The sequence below is a fragment of the Sus scrofa genome, unplaced genomic scaffold, assembly GCF_000003025.6.
Source record: "Sus scrofa isolate TJ Tabasco breed Duroc unplaced genomic scaffold, Sscrofa11.1 Contig74, whole genome shotgun sequence".
NCBI lineage: Eukaryota > Metazoa > Chordata > Mammalia > Artiodactyla > Suidae > Sus > Sus scrofa.
In genome coordinates this window covers 427,720-447,931 of record NW_018085302.1, presented here as the reverse complement: position 1 = coordinate 447,931, position 20,212 = coordinate 427,720, and the positions used below count along the sequence as shown (strand labels likewise).

The following is a 20,212-nucleotide window of genomic DNA, read 5'->3' as shown; positions in this document are numbered from 1 at the left end:
GGCTTGTAAGCAGGGGGAGAAACCTGATCTTATGTAGATAACATAGCATTTTATCAGTAAGTTACACATCAAAATTTAGCCTGTAGGAAATTCTCTGGTGACAGGTACCATGTGTCTGAAGAGATAGAAAAAATCATAGAGAAATTAAGAAAGAATTGGAACAATTACTGGAACAAGACTGCCAAGGACATGCTCCTCAGAGTAACAAGTTCTAAGAAACTGAGACTACAATCCTTTCCTGATTAAGAGCTGTAATTCTTTTTTTCTTTGTAGATAATTCAGAACCCAGGAAAGTGTTACTTCCTAATGGATCTCCACATGCCTCCCAACAATGTGACTGAATTCGTTCTCTTGGGATTCACACAGAATCCACACTTGCAGAAAATGCTCTTCATGGTCTTTTTGTTCATTTTCCTGTTTACCTTGATGGCCAATCTGTTCATTGTCATTACCATCTCCCTCAGCCCCACACTTTCGGCCCCCATGTACTTCTTTCTCACTCACTTGTCTTTCATAGATGCATCTTTCACCTCCGTCACTACCCCCAAAATTACCATTGACCTGCTCTACCAGAGGACAACCATCTCCTGGGGTGGCTGCATCACTCAGCTCTTTTTGGAACACTTCCTGGGAGGATCAGAAATCATTGTCCTCATTGCCATGGCTTATGACCGCTATGTGGCCATCTGCAAGCCTCTGCACTACACGACCATCATGCGACATGGACTCTGCCAGCTCCTGATTGGGGTGGCCTGGATTGGAGGGATAATACACGCTACTGTGCAGATTCTCTTTGTCCTTGACTTGCCCTTCTGTGGTCTCAATGTCATAGACAACTTCATGTGTGATTTCTTCTCACTGTTGGAACTTGCCTGCAGTGACACCTACTGGCGTGGAATAGTGATATCAGCTAACACTGGGGGCATGTGCTTGCTCATTTTTTTCATGCTCCTCATCTCCTACATAGTCATTCTGAGCTCTCTGAAGTCCCATGGCTCTGAAGGAAGATACAAAGCCCTCTCTACATGTGGCTCCCACTTTACAGTAGTGGTGCTCTTTTTTTTCCCTTGTATATTTACACACGTACGTCCTGTAGCCACCTATCCTGTGGACAAGTTGGTGACTTTGTTCTATGCCACCTTCACTCCCATGTTAAATCCTATCATTTATACAGTGAGAAACACAGAGGTGAAAATTGCCATGAAGACTTTGTTGAAGAGGAGAGTAAGTGAGACTGCTCATGATTCTTAGAAACTGATAATTTATATATAGGGAGAATTATTCTTGGGTAATTGTAAAAGAAAACTAAAACGTTTTACAGATCATTGACAGAAAAAAGATGCAAAACTAGTGTTTGAGTTTCTGTAGAATATTAAATAGTGGCTAGGGATTTATTAGGCATTTTGATAACTTTTAATAAACTTTGTCATTGCATTTTTCATGTTCCTAACTTCAGAATAGAAAATGTAAAAGCAACTATAAAGTCCTAGTTTGATCATTGTAGAGCATGTTTTTCTTCTGAGTTTTACTGTCACTTTACTAAATACTTCGTTTGTTTTACTTGTGTGAAAATGTGTTTTCCTAAGGACCTTGGTCTCAGAAATTCTATTTTTGCTTAACATGCAGGAAAGCAAATAGGGATAAAAATTCTTAAATAGATTCATAAGGAAGATGCAGTGCTGAAGGAATCACAGTTGAATTTTTTTGTACTACAAATTTACCAAAAGAAGAGAGAGAGCCATACAAGGAGCATACAATATTTCACAATTTAAGTCTTTACCTGCCACAAAATACATCAGAAATTTTGAAATTATTCTAAATCTACTCTCTTTTCTTTTCTTTTCTTTTTTTTACTGTTTATGTTTAGTTCTACTTTTATTCCTTCACTTTTTTTTTTCCCACTGTACAGTACTCTCTTTTCTTAAATGTCCTTATGCCTCACTGTCTTGAATATAAAATAAATGTTTTCATTTTCCAAACTATGACTTGAGGAGTCATTTGAAAAAGGATATGCACCTTTTATCAAATTTGAAAGAACGGGAATAGGATTAGATTCCAAAGCTCTTGCTCTGTGAGTCTGATACACATATTTACATTAAACTGACACTTTATTTACTATCAGGCATATTCACTTTGTTGATTTACCCAAGTTTAAATTTGTTGTTCGACCATTAACATGCCCATTTTACAGAAATGCAAATTAAAGCCTAGGATTTTAGTAATTTCTCTGTCTCACATCACACACGCTTACTCCATAAAGTGTGCTTATTATTAAGAAATCCTGCTTCCTTTCAAAAGTTTCAGCTACAAACTTCCAACCCACATCTTTCACACTCAACCTTACTTTCTTTTAATGAATCACAGTTACCTGTGTTATGTTTATAGATAAGAACACTTTCTGCTGTCTTAACAATTCATTTGGAACTTTAAGGAGATATGGTCTATATGCTGTAGACTTGCCTCATGAGTAGCAATATACTTTGGCACTGTATTTTCTTCTCCTTGAATGTTCAAGTTTTACACCACTTCATGTTACAAATGACCAGCACTGGTATATGGAATTATAAATGCATATATATAATACCCTATATGTAATATGTACATATTTATAAAATCAAAAATCTCTTTGTATTTCTTTCCCATTAATGAAAATATATACTAATATAGGACTTCCTAATATGGGAGTGGCTAAGTTGAACCTTTAGAAAAGGGGGGATACCTGCAAAGCTCTTTCATGCATATGGAGATTACCAGGTGATTCTACATTATTACATCACTCGTTGTTAATCCAAGTCTCTCTGACTACAACACTCCCATCATGCTACCTCTCATAAAATCACTTTCTCCAAGTCAATGGTCAACCTGAGCTATTTCTTCCATAATTTGACCATACCCTAACTCCAGAGAATGGTGCTGGGGAGAATGTGCTTACTAGGTTGTGCATGGCTACCGCCAAGGAGGCAAGAAGATACAATGGAGAAAAGAGTGTCTCTAACAAGTGGTGCAATTTGTCAAAAAGTTCCTTTTATGAAGATTTTGAAGATCTTCATTGTATGAAAGGATTAATGTAAAATAAAGATGGCCCATAAGAACAAAACTTAAAGAGGCATGTTAAACATTTGATTATAAATTAATTGGCAAGAAACTTGCATATTTCTGTGATATACAACATTTAAAGATAATAACAAGGATTATGATTGATCACATTATATCAAGATATTCCAATTTTAGGAATCCCTTATTCCTTTTGGAATATCTATAATAAGCACCTTGATCTATACACTGTAAACGACAGTCCATCTGCAGTCACTTGGCAATGTTTCTCAAATAATTTAGCAAGCCTAATTAGCTTGATGTTCTTCTCTGAGAGGAATTGGGGCTCCTTTGAAGTGTCCCAGAAATAGCTGGAGGCTAAAAGAATTTTACTTAAATTTTGATATTTGATAAGTGTGTTAAAAATATCAAAAAAATTTGAAAAAACAAAAAAATCATATGTCACTCTGAAAAAATACTTACTCATTGAACCCAAAACACAAGATTTCAAAAAAAAAAAAACAACTACAGATTATTTAAGGGCACAGAAAGCCACACAATGTCTTATTAATGGCAGGCAGCACTTGAAGAAAACTTTCTTCTCCTAATAGGGAATGAAAAGTAAGTCTAGACTCATACCATTTTTCTTTTTTAATTTTTTTAAAACTTTTATGGCTGCACCAATGGCATGTGGAAGTTCCCAGGCCAGGGACTGAATCCAAGCTGCAGCTGCAACCTACGCTTCAGCTGTGGAAACTTCACCCACTAAATGAGGTGAGGGATTGAACCCACATCATCACAGAGACAACATCAGGTCCTTAAACAGCTGAGCCACAATAGGAAGCCCAATGAGATGTATATTAATAGCGATTCAACACAAGGCCAGATACCATAAATCTGGCCATAAATCTTTGCAAAGGAAGTGACTGACAAGGAATTAATCTCCAAAATATACAAATACCTCATACAGCTTTACATAAAAAAAAAACCCAACCATTCCAATCAAAGAAATGGTCAGAAGATCTCAATAGACATTTCTCCAAAGACAGACAAATGGCCAAAATACACATAAAACATGCTCAACATCACAAATTGTTAGAGAAAGGCATATCAAAACTGCAATGACGGAGTTCCCGTCGTGGCGCAGTGGTTAACGAATCCGCCTAGGAACTATGAGGTTGCGGGTTCGGTCCTTGCCCTTGCTCAATGGGTTAACCATCTGGCATTGCTGTGAGCTGTGGTGTAGGTTGCAGATGCGGCTCGGATCCCGCGTTGCTGTGGCTCTGGCATAGGCTGGCGGCTGCAGCTTCCATTCGACCTTTGGCCTGGGAACCTCCATATGCCGGGGGAGCGGCCCAAGAAATAGCAATAACAACATCAACAACAACAAAAAGACCAAAAACAAAAACAAAAACAAAAAAACTGCAATGAGATATCACATCACATCAGTCATAATGACCATCACCAGAAAGTCTACAAATAATAAATGGGAAGTGGTGTGGGTTGGGAGAAAAGAGAAACCTCCTTCACTGATTGTGAGAATGTAAGTTGGTATAACCACTACAGAGAGAAGGGTGGAACCTTAAAAAACTAAATATAAAACTGCTATACAATCTAGCAATCCCATGCCTACCCAGAGAAAAGCATAACTGGAAATGATATATGCATCCCACTGGTCACTGTAGCACTACTTACAGTAGCCCAAACACAGCAGCCACCAAAATGCCCATCAGCAGAGGACTGGATAGAGACGGTGTGGTATATATATACAATGGAATGTTACTTGGACATAAAAAAAATTAATAATGCCATTTGCTACAACACGGATGGACCTAGAGATTCTCATACTAGTGAAGTAACTTAGAGAAAGGCACATATCATGAGATAGATTTTATGGGCTAAGAATGATACAAGAGAATTGATTCAAAAAACAGAAACAGACTCAAAGATTTCAAAACCAAACTTATAGTTACTAAATGGAAAATGTGGGGAGGGATGGACTGGGTGTTTGGTATTGGCATGTACGCACTGCTATATAGGGAATCAATTGGTTACGAGGACTACAATATAGAATGGGGAAATCTATTCAATATTATGTGATGGCCTATATGGAGAAAGAATCTGAAAAATAGTAAAGGTATATGTATCTGCATGGTTGATTCACTTTGTTTTACACCGGAAACTAACACAACATTGTAAATCACCTACCATCCAATAAAAATTTAAAAAACATATAAGAGGGTTGGCCCAGGATTTAGTGCCCTAGCTTCTTATTTCCTCTTGGTATATATATATATGGCATTCTTACTGCCGGTCTTATATTTTCTTGTGGTAAATTTGAATATTATTGCCTATTTTTTTCTATTCCATTTGGATATTATACAATTACAATTAAATGATTGAAATAAATTCCACTCACCATCTCTCACTATAACTGAAGAATAGAATTATGTTCATCATTATCATGGTAATCTAACTCCAGAATTGTCATGGGAAAGAACTCCTTTGAAGAGGCGCTGTAAATTTTACCTTGTGTTAAATGCTGTATTATAATAGGATTCATGATTATCACCTAATGTTCATCTGAAAATAACATTTAAAAATTATGATTTGCATAAATTCTAGTAACTTTAATATAATACAATTAAAAATAAGATTTTTACATTCCTAAATGTTTAATTTGCACAATACTAAATATTGAGAGTCCACAATCAGCTCATATGTTATCAAAACTTAAATTCATAAATATTTAAGTGAGAATCAACTTTTTTTTTTTTTTTTGTCTTGTCATAGTACTTTGTCTTCATGTAGACTCAGGGAGAGGTTCAAAATTAATGATGAATGCAAGAAAAGTTCAGCTCTGCTATTCAGTTAACTTACATGACATAATTAATTAGGTTGTGGCCAAGGTCTGCTAATAGTACGGAAATACCCCTGAGGTCCAATTAGCCACAGCTAAGAAACTTCATAGAATTCACTTGAAAACAGAATATGTTGCAGTACTTTTAAGGTTTACCATAGGTACTTTTATAAATTAACAAAGACACTGATAGCTTAGCTAGTTGAGGTTTTTAAATCTTACAATTCTACTTTTTCCTTGGTAAACTAACAGCTGCTTGAGGCCCTGAGCCTGGAGTTATGGTGGAGAAGTTAAAAGGTAAGATTTTTTTTTTTCCACGAAATCATTTGATCATAGACTTTCAGATCTTACAAATCATAATTTCCTTTCATCTATGCCAATCTGCATACAAAATGCCATGAAAGATAGACTCAAGTACAATACTACCAATGTAGAAGTAAAAATAGTGTGGGCTCTTTTTTTTCTTATTGATAAATCTTTAAAATATGTAAAATAATAACAAATATAGTTAGAATTAAATTAGAATAATTATACAATTCTAATTTTCATCAAACATGTTCTTCAATTTATAAGAATACTCCTATGATACTGCCTAATTTTTAAAAACGTCTTGTGAAAGCTGTACATCAGAGACACACTCTTTCAATTATCCATTTTTCTGAGGTTGAACATTCAATGCCATTTCTAAATATTTCACAGCTCAGTAATTGCGTTGAACATGTAAGTAAATAATAGTTTTTCTCCTTTAAAAATATAAATATATCTAGTCACTTATTATGGAACATAATGTAGGATAATGTGAGAAAAATAATGTATATAAGTATGTGTGTGTGTGTGTGTGTGTGTGTGTGTGTGAGTGTGTGTAACTGGGTCTGTAGAAAATTGACAGAACACTGCAAACCAATCTATAATGTAAAAATAAAAAGCATTAAATTGAAAAAATTTCCCTTAGGGTTTATTCCTAGAAAGAGTATTGTGGTGCCAAAGGGGAGAAAAAACTGATTTCTATTTCTTCATAGTTATTTTTAAAGCACTTTTGTTAATTATGTCTGACACTTAATTTATGTACACACTATATTTCTCCGATCTGTTAGGGGAGCCCAACTTAGAATAAGGGAATGCAATGGAGCTGCTGCACTTTGTCTCCACATATGTGTAGAATTTGCATTATGGATAATTAAAAAATAAAGTTCTTTAGCCATTTATCTTTGAAAGAAAAGACGTGTTTGTTTGTTTGTTTGTTTGTTTTTTGTAGAATCCATTTTATATATTCATTTATTCTCTTCTCTTCCCTTAGGAAATTTAAGTCCCCAAATTTCTCATTCTATTAGTAACTCAGTATCCTGTAACTAGGAATGATGGAAGATGGTCAGTATGGGAAGATGGGAGAAGGCATGAGAATGCACTTAATAGAACCATAAAGGAGTAAGAAGAAAAAATATATCATGAGTGGGTTCTCGCTGCTGTTTGTTCATGAATTTCAGGCATTAAGGGCATTTAACAGGCAGACCCTTCAGGACTTTGTGTGAACACATTCATATACATAGGAAGTATCCAGTAGATATTTGTTGAATCTGTGAACTTTGGTAGGTATTTATAAAAAGTAATAAATTTTATATCTGTTTGTATTGGTCTGTGTATATATGTGTAGTGCATTATCTTTCTGTCTTACCGAGCAGACTATTTCTTTTCTTCTCCACATTTAATTTTGATTTTTAGAACTTATTTTTTAAAACTATAAAAAGATTTTAAAATAAAACTTATTTAAACTGTAAATAAATTCAAACTTATGTTTAAACCCTTATTTTTTGGAAAAAAAAGAGAGTTTCTTTTGCTTGATATATCTTGTAATAAATACTAATGCAAGAATATTTATTTTTATCCAATCAACAGAAGCTGTACTTGGACTGAATATGACTATTTTAAATTGTATGTAGAACATAACTTTAAAGAATAAAAATATCAATTAACAAGCCCACCAATTGTCTAAAGTAAAATGAACCATTAACATAGTTTTTCCCAGTGGTAGTTTAAAATTATACCACATAAAATGTGGCAGAAACTATTAAACTGGAGGGCAGCTTCCTTTCAGTGTCCATTTGTGTTTCTCACATTGTAGAGAGAAATGATAAACAGAGCAGGAGAACAAGAACACTAGAACTCCCCCCAGGTTTCTGATCTGGGGAAGCAGTCTTATTCTTACCCATGGAGAATGGCAACTCACTAAGCATCTACTCATCACCTAAGAGGTTTCAGACACTGCAGACACCATGCCTGGCACTACTGCATGTGAGGAAGCACATTCAAATAACTTATGTGCTCGGATGTGTACCAGGGAGAGGGTGTCAAGAATTATATATATATATATATATTTCTGGTTACACTCTGCTTGTGATAGATATTCACTGATGGTGTATTTCTCTGTACATTTACAGCTGAGAGTTCAAATGTGAATTATCAGTGAAGAGGGAATAATTTTTAAATCTGTGGGCCAACTCTCCATTTATAAGATACATCTGAGAATTGCAATGTGTAAGTTCTCAGCCACAGAGGAGGGCTCGGTAGCATGAAACACTGAACTGACTTACAAAGTCACTTGGAGTTGGAAGCAGGAGGAGAAACCTGACCTTGTTTAAATAGCATACTATTTATGCACCCAATGTTGCACCATGGATATTTAACAGGTGACAGGTGCTAGGTCTGAAGAGATGTAAATTGTGGAGAAAGAAAGGAAGAATTGAAACAAGAACTGGGGCAGGTCTGCCAAGAACATGCTCTTCACTGAAAATGACAACTCTAGTTTTAAGAAAGTGAGACCATAATACTTTCCTGATTAAGACCTGTTATTTTTTATTTTTGTAGATATTTCAGGACCCAGGAAGGTGTTCCTTCGTAAGTGGATCTCCACATGTCTCCCAACAATGTGACTGAATTTGTTCTCTTGGGACTCACACAGAATCCACATTTGCAAAAAATACTCTTCATGGTTTTTTTGTTCATATTCCTGGTTACCTTGCTGGCCAATCTGTTCATTGTCATAACCATCTCCCTCAGCCCCACACTTTCGGCCCCCATGTACTTCTTTCTCACTCACTTGTCCTTCATAGATGCCTCCTTCTCCTCTGTCACCACCCCCAAAATTACCATTGACCTGCTCTACCAGAGGACAACCATCTCCTGGGGTGGCTGCATGACTCAGCTCTTTTTGGAACACTTCCTAGGGGGATCAGAGACCATTGTGCTCATTGCCATGGCTTATGACCGCTATGTGGCCATCTGCAAGCCTCTGCACTACACGACTATCATGAGACATGGGCTCTGCCAGCTGCTGGTTGTGGTGGCCTGGATTGGGGGGATCCTGCACTCCACTGTCCAGATTTTTTTCACACATGAGTTGACCTTCTGTGGTCCCAATGTCATTGACCACTTCATGTGTGACTTCTTCTCACTGTTGGAACTTGCCTGCAGTGATACCTACTGGCGTGGAATAGTGATATCAGCTAACACTGGCGGCATGTGCTTGCTCATTTTTTTCATGCTCCTCACTTCCTACATAGTCATTCTGAGCTCTCTGAAGTCCCATGGCTCTGAAGGAAGATACAAAGCCCTCTCTACATGTGGCTCCCACTTTACAGTAGTGGTGCTCTTTTTTGTCCCTTGTATATTTACACACGTACGTCCTGTGGCCACCTATCCTGTGGACAAGTTGGTGACTTTGTTCTACGCCACCTTCACTCCCATGTTAAATCCTATCATTTATACAGTGAGAAACACAGAGGTGAAAATTGCCATGAAGACTTTGTTGAAGAGGAGAGTAAGTGAGACTGTTCATGGTTCTTAGAAACTGATAATTTATATATAGGGAGAATTATTCTTGGGTAATTGTAAAAGAAAACTAAAACGTTTTACAGATCATTGACAGAAAAAAGATGCAAAACTAGTGTTTGAGTTTCTGTAGAATATTAAATAGTGGCTAGGGATTTATTAGGCATTTTGATAACTTTTAATAAACTTTGTCATTGCATTTTTCATGTTCCTAACTTCAGAATAGAAAATGTAAAAGCAACTATAAAGTCCTAGTTTGATCATTGTAGAGCATGTTTTTCTTCTGAGTTTTACTGTCACTTTACTAAATACTGCATTTGTTTTACTTGCATGAAATTGTCTTCTCCTAAGGACCTTGGTCTCAGAAAGTCTATTTTTGCTTAACATGTGGGAAAGTACATAGGGATAAAAATTCTTAAATAGATTCATAAGGAAGATGCAGTGCATGAAGGAATCACAGTTGAATTTTTTTTTTTTTTTTTGGTACTACAAATTTACCAAAAGAAGAGAGAGAGCCATACAAGGAGCATACAATATTTCACAATTTAAGTCTTTACCTGCCACAAAATACATCAGAAATTTTGAAATTATTCTAAATCTACTCTCTTTTCTTTTCTTTTCTTTTTTTTACTGTTTATGTTTAGTTCTACTTTTATTCCTTCACTTTTTTTTATTTTCCCACTGTACAGTACTCTCTTTTCTTAAATGTCCTTATGCCTCACTGTCTTGAATATAAAATAAATGTTTTCATTTTCCAAACTATGACTTGAGGAGTCATTTGAAAAAGGATATGCACCTTTTATCAAATTTGAAAGAACGGGAATAGGATTAGATTCCAAAGCTCTTGCTCTGTGAGTCTGATACACATATTTACATTAAACTGACACTTTATTTACTATCAGGCATATTCACTTTGTTGATTTACCCAAGTTTAAATTTGTTGTTCGACCATTAACATGCCCATTTTACAGAAATGCAAATTAAAGCCTAGGATTTTAGTAATTTCTCTGTCTCACATCACACACGCTTACTCCATAAAGTGTGCTTATTATAACAAATCCTGCTTCCTTTCAAAAGTTTCAGCTACAAACTTCCAACCCACATCTTTCACACTCAACCTTACTTTCTTTTAATGAATCACAGTTACCTGTGTTATGTTTATAGATAAGAACACTTTCTGCTGTCTTAACAATTCATTTGGAACTTTAAGGAGATATGGTCTATATGCTGTAGACTTGCCTCATGAGTAGCAATATACTTTGGCACTGTATTTTCTTCTCCTTGAATGTTCAAGTTTTACACCACTTCATGTTACAAATGACCAGCACTGGTATATGGAATTATAAATACATATATATAATACCCTATATGTAATATGTACATATTTATAAAATCAAAAATCTCTTTGTATTTCTTTCCCATTAATGAAAATATATACTAATATAGGACTTCCTAATATGGGAGTGGTTAAGTTGAACCTTTAGAAAAGGGGGGATACCTGCAAAGCTCTTTCATGCATATGGAGATTACCAGGTGATTCTACATTATTACATCACTCGTTGTTAATCCAAGTCTCTCTGACTACAACACTCCCATCATGCTACCTCTCATAAAATCACTTTCTCCAAGTCAATGGTCAACCTGAGCTATTTCTTCCATAATTTGACCATACCCTAACTCCAGAGAATGGTGCTGGGGAGAATGTGCTTACTAGGTTGTGCATGGCTACCGCCAAGGAGGCAAGAAGATACAATGGAGAAAAGAGTGTCTCTAACAAGTGGTGCAATTTGTCAAAAAGTTCCTTTTATGAAGATTTTGAAGATCTTCATTGTATGAAAGGACTAATGTAAAATAAAGATGGCCCATAAGAACAAAACTTAAAGAGGCATGTTAAACATTTGATTATAAATTAATTGGCAAGAAACTTGGATATTTCTGTGATATACAACATTTAAAGATAATAACAAGGATTATGATTGATTACATTATATCAAGATATTCCAATTTTAGGAATCCCTTATTCCTTTTGGAATATCTATAATAAGCACCTTGATCTATACACTGTAAACGACAGTCCATCTGCAGTCACTTGGCAATGTTTCTCAAATAATTTAGCAAGCCTAATTAGCTTGATGTTCTTCTCTGAGAGGAATTGGGGCTCCTTTGAAGTGTCCCAGAAATAGCTGGAGGCTAAAAGAATTTTACTTAAATTTTGATATTTGATAAGTGTGTTAAAAATATCAAAAACATTTGAAAAAACAAAAAAATCATATGTCACTCTGAAAAAATACTTACTCATTGAACCCAAAACACAAGATTTCAAAAAAAAAAAAACAACTACAGATTATTTAAGGGCACAGAAAGCCACACAATGTCTTATTAATGGCAGGCAGCACTTGAAGAAAACTTTCTTCTCCTAATAGGGAATGAAAAGTAAGTCTAGACTCATACCATTTTTCTTTTTTAATTTTTTTAAAACTTTTATGGCTGCACCAATGGCATGTGGAAGTTCCCAGGCCAGGGACTGAATCCAAGCTGCAGCTGCAACCTACGCTTCAGCTGTGGAAACTTCACCCACTAAATGAGGTGAGGGATTGAACCCACATCATCACAGAGACAACATCAGGTCCTTAAACAGCTGAGCCACAATAGGAAGTCCAATGAGATTCAACACAAGGCCAGATACCATAAATAGCGATTCAACACAAGGCCAGATACCATAAATCTGGCCATAAATCTTTGCAAAGGAAGTGACTGACAAGGAATTAACCTCCAAAATATACAAATATCTCATACAGCTTTACATTAAAAAAAACCCAACCATCCCAATCAAAGAAATGGTCAGAAGATCTCAATAGACATTTCGCCAAAGACAGACAAATGGCCAAAATACACATAAAACATGCTCAACATCACAAATTGTTAGAGAAAGGCGTATCAAAACTGCAATGATGGAGTTCCCGTCGTGGCGCAGTGGTTAACGAATCCGACTAGGAACTACGAGGTTGCGGGTTCGGTCCTTGCCCTTGCTCAATGGGTTAACCATCCGGCGTTGCAGTGAGCTGTGGTGTAGGTTGCAGATGCGGCTCGGATCCCGCGTTGCTGTGGCTCTGGCATAGGCTGGAGGCTACAGCTGCGATTCAACCCCTAGCCTGGGAACCTCCATATGCCTCGGGAGCGGCCCAAGAAATAGCAACAACAACAACAACAACAAAAAGACCAAAAACAAAAACAAAAAAACTGCAATGAGATATCACATCACATCAGTCATAATGACCATCATCAGAAAGTCTAAAAATAATAAATGGGAAGTGGTGTGGGTTGGGAGAAAAGAGAAACCTCCTTCACTGATTGTGAGAATGTAAGTTGGTATAACCACTACAGAGAGAAGGGTGGAACCTTAAAAAACTAAATATAAAACTGCTATACAATCTAGCAATCCCATGCCTACCCAGAGAAAAGCATAACTGGAAATGATATATGCATCCCACTGGTCACTGTAGCACTACTTACAGTAGCCCAAACACAGCAGCCACCAAAATGCCCAGCAGCAGAGGACTGGATAGAGACGGTGTGGTGTATATATATACAATGGAATGTTACTTGGACATAACAAATAATAATAATGCCATTTGCTACAACACGGATGGACCTAGAGATTCTCATACTAGTGAAGTAACTTAGAGAAAGGCAAATATCATGAGATCGATTTTATGGGCTAAGAATGATACAAGAGAATTGATTCAAAAAACAGAAACAGACTCAAAGATTTCAAAACCAAACTTATAGTTACTAAATGGAAAATGTGGGGAGGGATGGACTGGGTGTTTGGTATTGGCATGTACGCACTGCTATATAGGGAATCGATTGGTTACGAGGACTACAATATAGAATGGGGAAATCTATTCAATATTATGTGATGGCCTATATGGAGAAAGAATCTGAAAAATAGTAAAGGTATATGTGTATGCATGGTTGATTCACTTTGTTTTACACCTGAAACAAACACAACATTGTAAATCACCTACCATCCAATAAAAATTTAAAAAACATATAAGAGGGTTGGCCCAGGATTTAGTGCCCTAGCTTCTTATTTCCTCTTGGTATATATACATGGCATTCTTACTGCCGGTCTTATATTTTCTTGTGGTAAATTTGAATATTATTGCCTACTTTTTCTATTCCATTTGGATATTATACAATTACAATTAAATGATTGAAATAAATTCCACTCACCATCTCTAACTATAACTGAAGAATAGAATTATGTTCATCATTATCATGGTAATCTAACTCCAGAATTGTCATGGGAAAGAACTCCTTTGAAGAGGCGCTGTAAATTTTACCTTGTGTTAAATGCTGTATTATAATAGGATTCATGATTATCACCTAATGTTCATCCGAAAATAACATTTAAAAAGTATGATTTGCATAAATTCTAGTAACTTAAAATTAATATAATACAATTAAAAATAAGATTTTTACATTCCTAAATGTTTAATTTGCACAATACTAAATATTGAGAGTCCAGAATCAGCTCATATGTTATCAAAACTTAAATTCATAAATATTTAAAAAATATTTTTTTTTTTTTTTGTCTTGTCATAGTACTTTGTCTTCATGTAGACTCAGGGAGAGGGTCAAAATTAATGATGAATGCAAGAAAAGTTCAGCTCGGCTATTCAGTTAACTTACATGACACAATTAATTAGGTTGTGGCCAAGGTCTGCTAATGGTACGGAAATACCCCTGAGGTCCAATTAGCCACAGCTAAGAAACTTCATAGAATTCACTTGAAAACAGAATATGTTGCAGTACTTTTAAGGTTTACCATAGGTACCTTTATAAATCAACAAAGACACTGATAGCTTAGCTAGTTGAGGTTTTTAAATCTTACAATTCTACTTTTTCCTTGGTAAACTAACAGCTGCTTGAGGCCCTGAGCCTGGAGTTATGGTGGAGAAGTTAAAAGGTAAGATTTTTTTTTTTCCAGGAAATCATTTGATCATAGACCTTCAGATCTTACAAATCATAATTTCCTTTCATCTATGCCAATCTGCATACAAAATGCCATGAAAGATAGACTCAAGTACAATACTACCAATGTAGAAGTAAAAATAGTGTGGGCTCTTTTTTTCTTATTGATAAATATTTAAAATATGTAAAATAATAACAAATATAGTTAGAATTAAATTAGAATAATTATACAATTCTAATTTTCATCAAACATTTTCTTCAATTTATATAAGTTAAGAATACTCCTATGATACTGCCTAATTTTTAAAAACGTCTTGTGAAAGCTGTACATCAGAGACACACTCTTTCAATTATCCATTTTTCTGAGGTTGAACATTCAATGCCATTTCTAAATATTTCACAGCTCAGTAATTGCGTTGAACATGTAAGTAAATAATAGTTTTTCTCCTTTAAAAATATAAATATATCTAGTCACTTATTATGGAACATAATGTAGGATAATGTGAGAAAAACAATGTATATAAGTATGTGTGTGTGTGTGTGTGTGTGTGTGTGTGTGTGTGTGTGTAACTTGGTCATTTACTGTACAGTAGAAAATTGACCGAACACTGTAAACCAATCTATAATGTAAAAATAAAAAGCATTGAATTGAAAAAATTTCCCTTAGGGTTTATTCCTAGAAAGAGTATTGTGGTGCCAAAGGGGAGAAAAAAACTAATTTCTATTTCTTCATAGTTATTTTTAAAGCACTTTTGTTAATTAGGTCTAACACTTAATTTATGTACACACTATATTTCTCTGATCTGTTAGGGGAGCCCAACTTAGAATAAGGGAATGCAGTGGAGCTGCTGCACTTTGTCTCCACATATGTATGGAATTTGCATTATGGATAATTAAAAAATAAAGTTCTTTAGTCATTTATCTTTGAAAGAAAAGACGTGTTTGTTTGTTTGTTTGTTTGTTTTTGTAGAATCCATTTTATTATATTCATTTATTCTCTTCACTTTCCTTAGGAAATTTATGTCCCCAAATTTCTCATTCTATTAGTAACTCAGTATCTTGGAACCAGGAATGATGGAAGATGGTCAGTATGGGAAGATGGGAGAAGGCATGAGAATGCACTTAATAGAACCATAAAGGAGTAAGAAGAAAAAATATATCATGAGTGGCTTCTCGCTGCTGTTTGTTAATGAATTTCAGGCATTAAGGGCATTTAACAGGCAGACCCTTCAGGACTTTGTGTGAACACATTCATATACATAGGAAGTATCCAGTAAATATTTGTTGAATCTGTGAACTTTGGTAGGTATTTATAAAAAGTAATAAATTTTATATCTGTTTGTATTGGTCTGTGTATATATGTATAGTGCATTATCTTTCCGTCTTACCGAGCAGACTATTTCTTTTCTTCTCCACATTTAATTTTGATTTTTAGAACTTATTTTTTAAAACTATAAAAAGTTTTTAAAATAAAACTTATTTAAACTGTAAATAAATTTAAACTTATGTTTAAACCCTTATTTTTTGGAAAAAAAAGAGAGTTTCTTCTGCTTGGTATATCTTGTAATAAATACTAATGCAAGAATATTTATTTTTATCCAATCAACAGAAGCTGTACTTGGACTGAATAAGACCATTTTAAATTGTATGTAGAACATAATTTTAAAGAATAAAAATATCAATTAACAAGCCCACTAATTGTCTAAAGTAAAATGAACCATTAACATAGTTTTTCCCAGTGGTAATTTAAAATTATACCACATAAAATGTGGCAGAAACTATTAAACTGGAGGGCAGCTTCCTTTCAGTGTCCATTTGTGTTTCTCACATTGTAGAGAGAAATGATAAACAGAGCAGGAGAACAAGAACACTAGAACTCCCCCCAGGTTTCTGATCTGGGGAAGCAGTCTTATTCTTACCCATGGAGAATGGCAACTCACTAAGCATCTACTCATCACCTAAGAGGTTTCAGACACTGCAGACACCATGCCTGGCACTACTGCATGTGAGGAAGCACATTCAAATAACTTATGTGCTCGGATGTGTACCAGGGAGAGGGTGTCACCAATTATACATATATATATATATATATACATATATATATTTTTTTTTTTTGGTTACACTCTGCTTGTGATAGATAGTCACTGATGGTGTATTTCTCTGTACATTTACAGCTGAGAGTTCAAATGTGAATTATCAGTGAAGAGGGAATAATTTTTAAATCTGTGGGCCAACTCTCCATTTATAAGATACATCTGAGAATTGCAATGTGTAAAAGTTGTCAGCCACAGAGGAGGGCTCAGTAGCATGAAACACTGAACTGACTTACAAAGTCACTTGCAGTTGGAAGCAGGAGGACAAACCTGATCTTGTTTAAATAGCATACTGTTTATGCATCCAGTGTTGCACCATGGATATTTAACAGGTGACAGGTGCTAGGTCTGAAGAGATGTAAATTGTGGAGAAAGAAAGGAAGAATTGAAACAAGAACTGGGGCAGGTCTGCCAAGAACATGCTCTTCGCTGAACATGACAATTCTAGTTTTAAGAAAGTGAGACCATAATACTTTCCTGATTAAGACCTGTTATTTTTTATTTTTGTAGATATTTCAGGACCCAGGAAGGTGTTCCTTCGTAAGTGGATCTCCACATGTCTCCCAACAATGTGACTGAGTTCGTTCTCTTGGGATTCACACAGAATCCACATTTGCAAAAAATACTCTTCATGGTCTTTTTGTTCATTTTCCTAGTTACCTTGCTGGCCAATCTGTTCATTGTCATTACCATCTCCCTCAGCCCCACACTTTCGGCCCCCATGTACTTCTTTCTCACTCACTTGTCCTTCATAGATGCCTCCTTCACGTCTGTTGCTACCCCCAAGATTACCATTGACCTCCTCTACCAGAGGACAACAATCTCCTGGGGTGGCTGCATGACTCAACTCTATTTAGAACATTTCCTTGCAGCATCAGAGATCATTGTCCTCATTGCCATGGCTTATGACCGCTACGTGGCCATCTGCAAGCCTCTGCACTACACAACCATCATGCGCCATGGACTCTGCCAGCTCCTAGTGGTGGTGGCCTGGGTTGGGGGGATAATCCATGCTACTGTACAGATTCTCTTTGTGATTGACTTGCCCTTCTGTGGTCCCAATGTCATTGACCACTTCATGTGTGACTTCTTCTCACTGTTTGAACTTGCCTGCACTGACACCTACTGGCGTGGAATAGTGATATCAGCTAACACTGGGGGCATGTGCTTGCTCATTTTTTTCATGCTCCTCATCTCCTACATGGTCATTCTGAGCTCCCTGAAATCCCATGGCTCTGAAGGAAGACGCAAAGCCCTCTCCACCTGTGGCTCCCATTTTATGGTAGTGGTACTCTTTTTTGTCCCTTGTATATTCACCTTTGTACGTCCTGTGGCCACCTATCCGGTGGACAAGTTGGTGACTTTGTTCTATGGAACCCTCACTCCCATGTTAAATCCTATCATTTATACAGTGAGAAACACAGAGGTGAAGAATGCCATGAAGGGTTTACTGAAGAGGAGAGTAACTTGGGTTGTACATGATGCCTAGAAAGTAATAATTTATGTACATAGGGAGGTGGATATCTGTTGTAAATTGTGAAAGAAAACTAAGAATTCTTGCAGATTATTGACAGAAGAAAGGCAAGAACTAATATTTGTTGATTATTTAATAGTGGCTAGGCATTTATTAGTCGTCTTGATAACCTTCAATATTCTTAGCAAGGCTTCAATATTCATGTTCATAACTTCAGAATAGACAACAGAAAAACAACTATATAACCCTAGTTTTATGAATATGGAGTATGTTTTACCCCGGATTCTTATACTGTTTTACTAAATTGTGCTACTTGGATGAAATTGGCTTCTCCACCTTGGTCTCAGAGTGTCTTCCATTTTGGTTAAACCTGTATTAAAGCAAATAAGGGATAGAAATTCTTAGTAGATGCATAGAAAAGGGACAGTTGCAAGAAGGAATTACAGCAGGGTTTTTTGTTTTTGCTATTGTTTTTGTTTTGTAACATGAATTTGCCGAAAGCAAGGAGAGAGTCACTTATAAAAGGGGAAAAGATTAATTCACAATCTATTTCTTTACTTGGTACAGGGAAAATCTGAAATTACTCTGAATTTGCTCTATTTTCTTAAAATCCTATGGCCAACAGCGTTGAATATAAAAGAAATGTTTTCATTTTCCATAACATGACTTGAGTCATTTGAAACAAAGTTAAGTATCTTTTATCAAATTTGAATGAATAGCCATATGATTAGGTTCCAAAGCTATGGTTCTGTAATTCTGATACATACATTTACCATAAATTAATGCTTTATTGACTCTTTAGTGTATTCACTTCATTGATTTACCCATGTAAGAACTGGTGTTTCCATTATTAGCATCCCCACTTTACAGAAAAGCAAATTAAATCCAAAAGAGTTTCACTAAGTTACTTGCCTCTTACATCATGCATGCTTCCTCCATAAAGTGTGCTAGGAAATGTTACACTGGAAGGCAGTTTCTTTTCAAAGTTTCAGCTACAGCTTCCAACCCAAGTCTTTAAAACTCAACCTACTTTCTTTCTAATGAAATATGATTATCTCTGGTATAAGTCTACAGACAACAACATTATCTGCAATCTTAATAATTAATGCACTGAACATCGTGGAGATACCATCCATATACTGTAGGATTGTCTCACATGTAGCAGTGTATTTCATCACTATATTTTCCTCTCTTTGAAAGTTCAAGTGATGCCACTTCACTTTTTAAAAAGATCAACACTAGTATGGTAACTTTTTTTTTTGGTAAAGGTAAAAACTCCCCTTCAGATTTCATTCTCATAAGTGAAAAATGCACTAACATAGAACTTCAAAAAATCAAAATGGCTAAGGTGAACCTTCAGAAAGTAGGACATACTAGCAATGTGCCTCTAAATATGTGGAGATTACCAGGTGATTCTACATTATTACATCACTCTGTGTTAATCCAAATCTCTCTGACTACAACACTCCAATCATGCTACCTCTCATAAAATCACTTTCTCCAAGTCAATGGTCAACCTGAGCTATTTCTTCCATAATTTGACCATACCCTAACTCCAGAGAATGGTGCTGGGGAGAATGTGCTTACTAGGTTGTGCATAGCTACCGCCAAGGAGGCAAGAAGATACAATGGAGAAAAGAGTGTCTCTAACAAGTGGTGCAATTTGTCAAAAAGTTCCTTTTATGAAGATTTTGAAGATCTTCATTGTATGAAAGGACTAATGTAAAATAAAGATGGCCCATAAGAACAAAACTTAAAGAGGCATGTTAAACATTTGATTATAAATTAATTGGCAAGAAACTTGGATATTTCTGTGATATTCAACATTTAAAGATAATAACAAGGATTATGATTGATCACATTATATCAAGATATTCCAATTTTAGGAATCCCTTATTCCTTTTGGAATATCTATAATAAGCACCTTGATCTATACACTGTAAACGACAG

The 20,212-nt window shown here is 35.6% G+C and overlaps 3 protein-coding genes across 3 annotated transcripts; all 3 read left to right on the top strand.

The window, feature by feature from the left end:
* Positions 1–306: 306 nt before the first annotated feature.
* Positions 307–1,251, top strand: LOC100523306 (olfactory receptor 140-like). Its single transcript, XM_003124205.1, has one exon. The coding sequence runs from the start codon at positions 307–309 to the stop codon at positions 1,249–1,251; it is 945 nt and encodes a 314-aa protein (XP_003124253.1).
* A 1,691-nt stretch (positions 1,252–2,942) lies between these two features.
* On the top strand, positions 2,943–9,734 carry LOC110259075 (olfactory receptor 140-like). Its single transcript, XM_021082369.1, has 2 exons — positions 2,943–3,051; positions 8,791–9,734. The coding sequence occupies exons 1-2, from the start codon at positions 2,943–2,945 to the stop codon at positions 9,732–9,734; spliced, it is 1,053 nt and encodes a 350-aa protein (XP_020938028.1).
* Positions 9,735–11,439: 1,705 nt separating this feature from the next.
* Positions 11,440–18,277, top strand: LOC100523488 (olfactory receptor 140-like). The gene is made up of 2 exons (XM_003124206.4): positions 11,440–11,548; positions 17,334–18,277. Exons 1-2 carry the CDS (start codon positions 11,440–11,442, stop codon positions 18,275–18,277), a joined length of 1,053 nt encoding a protein of 350 aa, XP_003124254.4.
* Positions 18,278–20,212: the final 1,935 nt, after the last annotated feature.